The 12,101-nt window shown below is 34.8% G+C and overlaps 1 protein-coding gene across 1 annotated transcript in view; it reads left to right on the forward strand.

The window, feature by feature from the left end:
• The window catches only part of si:dkey-119f1.1 (Structural maintenance of chromosomes protein 6-like), a 52,213-nt gene that overhangs the window by 14,981 nt on the left and 25,131 nt on the right, over positions 1-12,101 (forward strand). The window contains exons 8-14 of the mRNA XM_056472322.1: positions 1,170-1,271; positions 1,428-1,547; positions 3,719-3,817; positions 5,747-5,893; positions 9,002-9,090; positions 9,192-9,356; positions 10,961-11,139. Of these exons, the coding sequence (XP_056328297.1) occupies positions 1,170-1,271; positions 1,428-1,547; positions 3,719-3,817; positions 5,747-5,893; positions 9,002-9,090; positions 9,192-9,356; positions 10,961-11,139 (901 nt within the window). The remainder of the gene's footprint in view (positions 1-1,169; positions 1,272-1,427; positions 1,548-3,718; positions 3,818-5,746; positions 5,894-9,001; positions 9,091-9,191; positions 9,357-10,960; positions 11,140-12,101) is intronic.

Genomic DNA, 12,101 nt, shown 5'->3' on the forward strand with positions numbered 1-12,101 from the left:
ACATGATTTTGGCTGGCGGAGCGTGATTTTTTTCTTTAAATTTTCTTTTTCTTTTTTTTTTGAGACTCCAGCGAACAGTTTGCGCGGTGCCACGTTTCGTTTGAGTTGAGTATGAAACACTTTAAATAGATTTTGTCTAAATCAATATGCCTGTACAGACATCTTTATGATTTGTGATCATAGAGATAACCAGATGATCAATAATTCTTGACTAGAAATTGCAACAGCCATGGGAAAAGAGGAAAGTTTTTGTTAAAAAGTTTGGAAAAACCTGAGGGATTAGTTTGTTAAAGCCAAAAGAGGCCATGGAAAAAGTGGAGACTCAGGTACAGAATTACAGAAATATGTTTTTCCACCTGTCATAGGTTTTAGACTGATTTATATTTTACAATTTTGAAATTTTAAAACAGTTTAATAGTTACAAAACTATAATGAAGGAACAAATTCTTTCATTGATTATTGGAAAAGAATATTTTAACCTGTCAGTTTACAATATACTGATGCAGTTTTTCTAGGCTTTATGGGTGATAATGGTCATGAATGTTGAACCATTATTGCCTTTTTAGCATAAGAAGAGGTCAGAAACTAGCCAGACAATAATGTGAATTGTGGGGTGGGCTAAAACATCTGTATTTTTTAGTAAGTGTACTTTTTTTTTGCTTTTATTTTTGCCATACTAAAAAATATTTGTAGAGCAACCCATGTTCTGTTGTTATTAGTATTTTAATAAACTTTAATAGGTAAAACTGTCCGAGATATGAACAAAACCAAGTGATGCATCAAAGTTTCATTTAAAAAAATCTTGAATGGTCATTAATATAATTTATTAGTTTAAAAATCTTGAATGATATTAATGATTTGACGTAATTCCGGAAACTTTATACTTCTCTGTTTCTCCGTCTGACTTTACGGTGGGTTTCTTTTGACTGCCCCCTGTCGTTTTAAAGAATATCACAATGGCGAATACGGCAAGTATAAAAGCCTCGTTCGTTTCGCAAGGTGCACGCGATGTCAGCGGAGGTGCACAATGCGGCGCCAGGCAAAAGTCCAATTTTTAAGTTTACGGTGCTTAAGTATGTGCACTAGATGAAAGCTTATATGCAAAAAAAGCATAATAGAGCTCTTTAAGATCGACTCAAACTCACAATGTGCTTGGCTCCTTTTCTCAGTTTTTTATGAAAGCCACTCAACTGGATCAAATGAAAGAGGATTACAGCTACATCATGAAGACCAAGACCCTGACCCAGAATACAGTGGAGAAACACAGGGAGGTGAGTGCTGAAATAATCACGCTATGTGTCTGAACTGAAGATATGTCTTGGATGCATCGGCTTTGGAAAATATATCTGATTGGATTGCTAATCTAGTTGTTCTTCCAGACGACTACATATTTCTTTTATTTTTTGGCACACCCTTTCTTCTCACAGACTCTGCTGGAACTGAAGCAGAAGTTCCGTGACAAAGAAGAGCGCTATAAAAGTCTGGCTTCTCTGGATGAAATGCAGCAGAAGTTGAACGAGCTGAAGAATCAGATGGCCTGGGCTCTGGTCAGGAAATCACATCTCATCAATTCAATAATTCAGATATTTGCATTTCTTTGAAGCTGCAAGTGACAGCAACAAAGATACTGTACAGTCCCATTAGTGTGGACTGATTCTCTATAGATTAATTCACACCTTATAGACAAATGCCAACAAACATCTTAGAATGTTGTGAAAAAGTCATGTTCACACTGCCTCAACAATAGGCTTTATGCACTGGGTTTTTCAGTCAGCGATAAACTTCCGGTGAAAGGTTGATGTGACTATTTTTCATTTCATATGGTTCCTTTTACAGCACTAGTAATGCAATTTAATTAAAATATAATCAGTTAAAGATGCTATATGTAAGTTTTGACTCTTCTAAAGCATAAACATACCATAATATGTTTCCTGATATTTAAGAAACATGACACATGAACATACTTGTTTATCTGATAAACAATGCTCAAGTCAGTTATTCTGCTTTGAAAATGTGTGTTACGGTCGGCGCTTATAACCTAGTGGTATTGTGTGCCGACATATGGCACTGACGTGCTCAAGGCGACTCGAGTTCGATTCCCGGGTCGAGGTATTTTCCTGATCCTTCCCCTCTCTCTGCTCCCAACGCTTTCCTGTCTGAAATCTCTACTGTCCTATCATAATAAAGGTGAAAAGCCCCTAAAAATAATTCCAAAAAAAGAAATGTGCGCTACGTGCCAAAATGTCTGTCTTTGTTTTGGTCATTTAACTCGCACAATGCCACTCCAGCCAGTTATATTTCAGCATCCCGGATTGCCTTGTTGGAAAATTGCGTATTTCATTCATCCATTCAGAATGGCTCTCGAAGCATGCATCCATGACTTTAATGCAACCACCGGTGGACAGTAGCAGACTTCGAAATGAGAAGCAGATTCAGAGTTCCACATGAGGTTATTGATTAGCAAATAATATAAATATTATGAACGTAAACTTTAGGTGAGCAGGTAACATTGTAGCCTCGGATTTTTCTCAATAAGCGTTCTTCAGCGATCTTGCAGGTTACATTGTAAGCCCAGCTTTTTCTCAATATGCGTTCTTCAGCGATCTTGCGTCCTCGTGTAATGTCATCATCAGCTGCCAAAGTTCAGTTCCAATACTCAGTAACGGAGGACGCGTGAAACTTCCCGGATGTGTTCTTGATTTCGAGGACGCATGGATGCAGACTTGAGCACCGAACTTGCTCTAGAAGTCCCAGAAGTCATTGCGACTGGAGGTGTTAGGCGCAGCATTTCATATAGGTTTATTATTAAAGTTCAGAGATAGAACTTATTTATCTCAGGAGTTTCCCTAAATGAAACGGTGAATATAAACATTACTATAAAAACCTTAATAAAGGCATAAATGCATTAAGAGTGTTTATTTGCCGAAATTCGTATTAAAATCAGTTTTATTTATATTGTGCAACGTATATTTGTAAAGTCTTTAGCAAGCTACGTGACGAGATTTGCAGTGATACGTAATTTGGTTTTTTGCACCAGTCAAAAGATGACAGAAATTTAAATACAGCCATTCAGAAGCACAGAATGTGCACTCACTCATTTTTTTATTGTGAAGATAGTTTTTACAAGAGCAGTTAGACAATTTTACAGCAGAATCCCCAAATTAAATTTTCTAATCAGGGAATGAAAACTAAAAACAATTGCACGATTCCTCATGATAAAACCAGGCCAATAGAAATAAATGCTTAGTGTTTTATCCTGTATAAGTCTAAAATTTCATTCTTAATGGTCTTAAAAGGGTCTTAAAAAGTCTTAAATTTGCCTTGATGAAACCATGATGTCCATATTTTAAAGACATTGTGAAACAATGTTATCGAATTCAGTGCTTTTTGTCTGGTCTGAGACCTACTTTATATTGCATCTCAATCAGGCAGTGAAAGATCACTGATTTTAATGAAATCAGATCTTAAATGAGGCGATTTTATAACAACATGACAGTTCACCAGAAGCGCTTTTGAGCTGGCTGGCTGAAAATTTAAAAGTCCCTTTGCTTATTGTCTATTGTCAATCACAATAATTAAATAATGGCAATGACCTTTTTAATGATTTAGTCTAAAAATGCTATGTGGTTTCCATATATAATTTTGTCTGTCATAAAAGGAAATATTAAAGATCATGAATTGGTTTTGATTTCGCCTAATACTAACCTGTATTTATCAGGTGGCAGAGATGGAGCAGGAGATGAAGCCCATGAAAGAACGCATCACAGCTGAAGAGAGATCCACCGTCAAATATGACCAGAAGGTGGAAGAGTGGAAGGTGACTGAAAATTCGGTTATCATTTACTCACTCTTTATTTGTCACAAACCTGGTTGACTTTCTCTCTTCTGATGAACACAAAAGAAGATAATTTGAAGAATGTTGGAAACTTGTAACCATTGACTTACATAGTTTTCATTTTTCCAACAATGAAAGTCAATGGTTACATGTTTCCAACATTCTTCAAATTATCTTTTTTGGTGTTCTGTAGAAGAAAAAAAAGAAATCATAAAGGATTGGAACCACTTGAGAGGGAGTCAATAATAAGTGCAATTTTGCTTTGGCGTGAACTCTCCCTTGACGTTTACAATAGTGATGCACCAATTCGATATTCAATATTTAACATTTTACTAGATTTATTGTTTAGATTTTATACAAATTAGTAACTAAATATTATGTCTAGGATTACTTTTCCTGCTGAAATTTTCACTATCTATTTTCTAATGTTTGTCATAATTACAATTATGTATTGTCTTTCTCTCTTTTTTTCTCTCTCTAATAGTTTTTTTTTTTGGCTCATAAGTTCCATGTTTATTTTGTAATGATTAAAAAACAGAGCTGTTGTTGGATCAGAATTGAACAGTACTTTGGTATAAAACAATTTTCGGCTTATTTATAATTATAGCAAGCATTTATCCATACTACAGATTCTTATTTATGTGGCTTTTAAGTCTAATTCATTAAAGGGACAGTTCCCCCAGACATGAAAGTTCTGTCAATATTTACTCACCCTTTACTTGTTCCAAACCAGTTTGAGTTTTTTTTTTTTTTTGGTTCTGTTTAGCACAAAAGATATTTTGAAGAATGTTGGAAACCATTGACTGCCATAGTAGGAAAAACAAATACTATGGAAGTCAGTGGTTACATGTTTCCAACATTCTTCAAAATAGCTTATTTAGTGTTTAACAGAAGGAAAAAAAACTCAGCCTGATTCGTGACAAGTGAAGGTCGAGTAAATGGTAACAGAATTAACATTTTTGAGTGAACTATCCCTTTATGATTGACAAAATAATAACACAGACATAATTTTGCACGCTAAGAAACTTATATATAGCAAAAACAAAACGTACACATTTATCTGTTTTGTTGTCTCAATGTTATTTAAATGTTAACCAATATGTAAAACAGCTAATTAATGGAAATTAGTTTAACTTTAGAGTATACCTTTTTCACTCTCATTCCCAAATAATTCTGTTGATATGACTGATTCCATCTGTGTTTTCCACATTGCAGAAGTTGTAGGATGCTAGTTGCCTTATTGATATTCTGATTGCTGTCTTTTAGCAATCTTTGAGCAACCATTCTGACCATTACAAACCATTACAGGCTAGTTAATTTCATCATGAAGAAAGTGCTTAATGAAACTCTAATTACGTTTGAGTCACAGTAATCAGGGTGTCCGCGGGCTCTTAAACAGTATTAAAAGTTGATAAATCAATTTCGAGCAATGTATGGCCCTTAAAAAGTCTTAAATGCTGTTACAATATATTCAATTTTGCAGCATTTTTGATTATACAGTTGTATAATTATAGTTGTATGCCAAAGTTTGAAATTTTGGGATGCTGTGTAGTTTATAAAATTTATAAAATCCTGCTGTATTTGATGTCACACTGCTTTGTTTACTGAAGTAACCAAGGCAGCACCGATATTTCTGCTGTTCTATAGGCGAAACCTTTTGGATTAACAGTTTTACAAAATATACAAATGATGTTTTAGTTTTGGATTAGTTTCTTACAATCAGTATTTAGTGAATATATTTAAAATGTCGCCAGTGTTACTTGGTTAAACCTAAAGTGGCGATGAGGTCTCAAAATGTATCGAAAGAGTCTTTAAAAGGGTCTTAAAAGGTATTGAATTTTACCCTCTGATTCCTGTATATACCCTGGTAATGTGCAGTTTGTCCATTTTTTGGGTGTTGTTTGTTTGTAGGGGAAAGTTGATGAGGCCAACAAGATATCCAAGCAGTTGCAGGATCAGCTGGAAAGTGTAACAGAGCGCATGGAGCAGCTGCAGCCAAAGTGTTCGGAACTGAAGAACCGAGTTCAGGAGCGCAACCGAGAGCTCAAAACAGAGGAGGTACACACACACACACACACGCACACGCACTGCATGATGAGAGTTGGAAACTTTATACACCTTTTTCTACACTCTAAAAAATGCTGGGTTCACTGTTGCACAAATACAATTCCTTCATTTTGTTTTAGAATAAACCGATTAGGTTACCTTAATTTCTTTCACAAATTTAAGTGGATTGAACATAAAACAATAAGCTGTTCCAAAGAATTCTCCAGAATTGCATTGTTTTGGCTCATGTTGTAGTTGCTACAACTTGGCAAAAGCAAGGGCCTCTGGATTACGCTTATTTTACGAAAATAAAATATGATCATGTCTTGATTTTGAATTATTTAAATAGGACAGTAAGATCTGACTTTGCTGACTGCATCCATACATCTCTGCAATTTATCAAGAGTTCATCAAGATTCTTTTGATTCATCTTCAATGTCTTCTCCTCAATCTTACCCCAGACATGCTCAATAATTTTCATATCTGGTGACTGGGCTGGCCAATCCTGTAGCATCTTGCAGTTGTAATTCAAACTAAACTTGAATTATAGAGTAACTTCGGTGAAGCGCATTTTGTCAGTAAAGCCAGTTCTGTAATCATTTGCTTTTAGGTGGAGCAACATTTGCTACACAGAGTCATTGTTTACTCACTACCTGTGCAAAATTGCGTTCATTATCAAAGACAATTGAGTCAGGCAATAATGAAATGTATCATAATTGTTCTGTGATGTTGACAGCGGTTTGCGTAGCTTCTCAGCTATGTATTACTTCATCACCTCATATGAATGTTTGAAAAGGGTTTTCTAAATAGTAGTAAAAGCTGATGAATCAATTTAGAGAAATGTAAGGCTGTTGTTTACTACTGCAATTTCATTGTTTACTACATCAGACTTTAAAGATAACATAATCTTGTGACGGGTTTGTAGTGGCATACACATAATGCTTTCTTCAGATGTGTGCACTCTGTGGAAAAAGGTGTTAATGTTTAACCGACAAGGGATAAAAAAGTGAAACTAACATACTTTTATCAATTTGAATAAGTGCTATGACTGTAACTTTATGACGAAGTTGAAATTGTATGTGAATTTTTGGCGTGTTGTACAACAGCTATATTGAGACGGAGGCTCCAGTATTGCAATGAGCACAATACTACAATATTCCTTCAAAAAGAAGATCATAAAGACATTTAAATCGTCCACAATCAAAAATGATCCTACCGCATACCCCTAATTACAACTTTTTTTTTTTACTGTATGGGAATCATACAGTTTGAACCCAAAAATTAACAGTCTGTCAGATGAAGAAGAGCCGGAGTAATATTCAATTAAATATAAAGTTTAATGAAGATAGTTTGCAGTTTCATCAGCAGAAGCCAGCTTCAACACTCGCAAAGAGTTTCTAGGCTGCTCTGCTTACAATCTTAAAACAACAGCAATTGTACCCTCACATAACATCATTAACTGCATCATACATATAGGCCTTTAAACCTGATTGGTGAAAACACAGATAGACTTAATTTTTCCATGTGCATGTGTACAATATCTCAAGCATACAAATGTCAGACTGCTACTTCAGAGCTGACCCCAGATCTGTGAAATGATCCAAAAATGAAAAGAACACACACACAATCAAAGTACAATCTGTTTCTTAATTAAGGCTGAGCGTATTCTCAGCCGTCTTCTCAAAACTGGTTAAAAACTGGTACAATCTATATGCAACTGGGAGTTTCTTACTACACAAAATCTATTTTGCACAAAAAGGAAATCACATTAAACAGAATTAACACATGAAAAATAGCAAAATCACTTTAAACATATTTAACACATAGCAAATAACAATAGGAGCAGTTGTTTCCAATCATCAGACCCTGCAGTTCCACTCAAGAAGTCTCCATGACCTATGACCTGGTTTGGTGACTCCTGAAAATAGAGTTATGAAAGACAAAGACACTTCAACTGAACATTTCTAAATTAGGTCATGTTTCACTTTCATTTATTAGTCAAAATTATTTCAAAGATGAACTACTGATTCAATTAATCATGTTAATAAAGTAATGAGAAAAAGGAAAAGCGTCGATCCTTGCTGGGATGGTGTTACGTTATCTAACTTTGCATGGCTCCACAAAGCAAGCCAGAGCCGTAACAATAAATAAAATTGAAATAAATGAAATAGGACACCTCTAAATTAAGGAGGAGCCTAGAGTCTTATCTCCCGTTCAAAATGGAAAACAACAACAAAGACAATTGACTAAAGAAATAACTTAAAGCCTAATTTATTTAGCATTCAACTTTAAGGGAGACATAAAAATCTTGCGGAGGAAAAGCCAAAATAACAAACAAAAAAACTCAACAACTAAGATTTAAACTCTCTGACCTGCACGTGAAATAAAACAAATTAAATTACATTCACTTAACTCCCTACTAACCACAAAACATGAGCAAACTTAATAAAACAAAAAGGCACACTCCTCATCACGTCTCTCCGTATAGATTTCGATAAGTCAACACTCAGTGTTAAATTTCAACAATATCGCCGATATCGTTTTATTTACAAATAAGCCTAAACAAAACAAGCCGGGAGAGAGGAGATTCTCCGAACGATTCTCCAGTCCGGTTTAAATTGACTTCCACGTCGGCAAGCTTTCACCTGTCGACGCCTGATTCACCGCAGCTGTACGCTCATAATGAAACCTGTCGGAAAGACAGCGGATAGAGGCGGAGAGAAAAGAACCACAACAAACAGAAGCATATATCATATTTGAAGACAGAAATTCTACCTCATCATCACAAAACATCACCGATGATGTCAAAGGTATCACAATTTATCTATTTACAAATACTGCTTCACTCACATAACACAATTAATGATTAAAAAGGCTGTGGCGGAACGAAAAATCATCTATGCGGTGGGACAAACCCTGTTAGTATTTGAAATTATAGCTTTCAGTTCTTTTCAATGTAAAAATTCTAAACCAGAATTGCAAGCCATCATTGCATAATTTGTAAATGCAGTAGTTAAGTGTGGAAAAAGGTGGATATACTAACAACTCTGTGCTGATTGACTGAAAGAATAGAATTCTCTTTGATTTTTTATTTTATTTATTTTATTTTATTTGTCTTAGGCTGGACTTCACAGGAAAAGGACTAACTTAAGAGATCTCGAGAAGGATAGAGATCAGCTCAACAAGCGAATCAAAGAGCTCAAACATAGGTACTTCAATTGTGCGCCGAATGTAAACAGTGTTACCCAACATTATTCTCGTACCACTTCCAGCTGCTTCAATATGAACCATCCCTTTTTCCTCTGTCCAGCATAAGTCAGATGAACTCGGCTGACACTCAGGCTCGTGTGGAGAAGATGAATCACATTCAGGCTGAGCTGGAAGAACTGAGTTTCAGAGACTCCACTCTGGCGCAGCAGATCGATCAGTTTAAACAGGCCTGCGAAAGCGCTAAAGAAAGACAGGCTAGAATGAGGTGGGTGCAAACACAGGTCCACTGTTTTAGTGGCCTTGGTTCTGGAAATATTTTTTACAGTTTATTTCTTTCCATAGAGATTTAAAGAGGTCTTTGTTGAAATAAACCATGAGTCAAACCAACCAGCAACGAAGTATAGGGATTTATTTTTTCTTGTTTTTAGTCCACATGTCAAAAAAATCATTAAATCAAGAAGCATTTTTCAGACAAGCAAAACATATTGTCAATATGTAAACATATAAAACAAGCTAAAATCCTTTTTTTTTTTACTTAAAAACACAAACAGTGTTAAAACAAGTTTTATTAACTCATTTCTAATAACTGATTTATTTTATCTTTGCCATGATGACAGTAAATAATATTTGACTAGATATTTGTCAAGACACTTCTATACAGCTTAAAGTGACATTTAAAGGCTTAACTAGGTTAATTAGGTTAACTAGGCAGGTTAGGGCAAATAGGCAAGTTATTGTACAACAATGGTTTGTTCTGTAGACTATCGAAAAAATATCGCTGAAAGGAGCTAATAATTTTGACCTTAAAATGGATTAAAAAAAAAATTTAAAACTACTTTTATTCTAGTTGAAATTAAACAAATAAGACTTTCTCCAGAAGAAAAAAATATTATCAGACATACTGTGAAAATTTCCTTGCCCTGTTAAAAATCATTTAAGAAATATAAAAGAAAATAATAAATTAATTAAAGGGGAGCTAATAATTCTGACTTCAACTGTATGTATATATATATATATATATATATATATATATATATATATATATATATATATATATATATATATATATATATATATATATATATATTTATTTACCATATTAGGTAGCCTACTATGTTAGGTGTGCAATCTGAGAAGATCTAAAACGGTAGGGATTAAGCTAAAGGAAGATTGTATAATCTTATTTTTATGCGCCATCTTTTTTCTCAGATTTTACTCCCCGGAGCATCTGACTTCAGGTACCTCATTCAGGACATGCGTTAGAGCTTCCCCTACCAAAATACACAGATTGTCGTAAAACGCTTTCTCTCGTTAACTGCAGGAAAAGAGTTAAACGAAAACACATATCAATTTTATGCACATCATAATATCAGCCATACATGTAAAGCACAAATAATGTCCTTCAATTCGGTCAGAAGTCACGTAAAACAATTAATTGCAAACTGAAATAAATGTAATTTGATTATATGGTTTGGAGGTGGATGTTTTATAAGATGTAACATTTTTTTGCGATTGTTTTGTTTCAAATTAAGAATTTTGCAGGATCGCAAAAATTTGCGACTTTTTGTTGATTTTGCATTAGATTCAGCAAAACTAGGGGGTCTGTATATGAATTAATGCTAAAAGCCAACATTTGTTCTGTTTAACTTATACAGACCATATACAGACAGTCACTACAAATGTTCTCTCTTCCACTGAAATTATGATCATTTCCTTCATTTTGAAAATCTTTAAATAATCACATAATAAATTATGCAAAAAGTACAAATGGAAGCTTTTCAGTATTGTCTTGTACATTTGGGCTTTGCTGGTTCTTAAATATTCATTAAATTTTGTTTCCAATTCTTTTATTTTTCCTTTATTCTGTAGACGTGAAAGGCAGGACCTGCAGCGTGCGATCGACTCTAAACAGCGTGACCTGACCGCCATGGAAAGCAGTCGAAATAACCGGCTTCGTCGTTTTGGAGAGCACATACCAGCACTGATGGAGGCTATAGATGAGGCTGAACGTCAAGGGATGTTCAGGAGGAAACCTGTCGGACCGCTTGGTAATATCCTGAAACTTTCATTCACACAAGCTACCCCAGCTCGTTTATTTCAGGATACATTGAGCACAAAGTAAAACATTTTATACAACATTATAACATCTCATATTGTTTTAACATTGTAAAATGTATATATTTAGGTATTTCTTCTTTTTATCCTTATTTTATAATATTTTTGGTGTGCAAGATAGCAACACTGACTCGCTCTGTTGTTCCAAATTATAAAAATTAAAAAAAACTCCTCATTGTGATGGAAACAGAGATTTGGTCCACGAGATGTCAACAAATGCTAGTGGTTAACTGAAAACGATTAATTTGAGTACAAATACAAATCTGTCATTACTTCTGTAGTGTAACAACACTGTTGTAATTCAGTGAGCCACTAAGCATTGTTCTTATGGCATTTTTCTACAGGAGGAAAACCCTAATTCTTAATAAATACTGCAAATACAGCCTGTGTTAGTAAATGCAAGGTTATTTATGGAATTGGTTGCTGCTTTGTGCCACCTTATAACCCGCTGTAACAGTCGTGTGACTGCTGAACGAGAAATCTTAAAGGCAGCGGTTCTCAAACCTGGTTCTCTTGTACCACCTCTCTGCATATTTTGTATGTTTTTCTTACTACTTCAGAGACTTGTTCCATTTGTCTTTAAGTGCCCTGCGAAGTGGACATCACAGGATATTCTGCCATGATTCCAAAAGAAGTGTGATATGTATAAAACCATATGAGACGTGACTTGTATGCAACTGTGAAAATTACAGTTATAAATATCCCTTGTCACTTCTGAACAAAGTTTTGTGAAAAAGACTCCTATACATCAGATTTTCCTGACGTGGGTTTCAAAACATTAAGCTGACTATTTTCCAGCCCAAGTTAACTGTCCTTTTAGGACAGCGAGCTCTCACTGTGCTCTATGCTCTAAAAAGATAAGCTGGGATCCAAACAATTAATTTGTGTTGGGTAG

This window comes from Danio aesculapii, chromosome 2, assembly GCF_903798145.1.
Source record: "Danio aesculapii chromosome 2, fDanAes4.1, whole genome shotgun sequence".
NCBI classification, from domain to species: domain Eukaryota; kingdom Metazoa; phylum Chordata; class Actinopteri; order Cypriniformes; family Danionidae; genus Danio; species Danio aesculapii.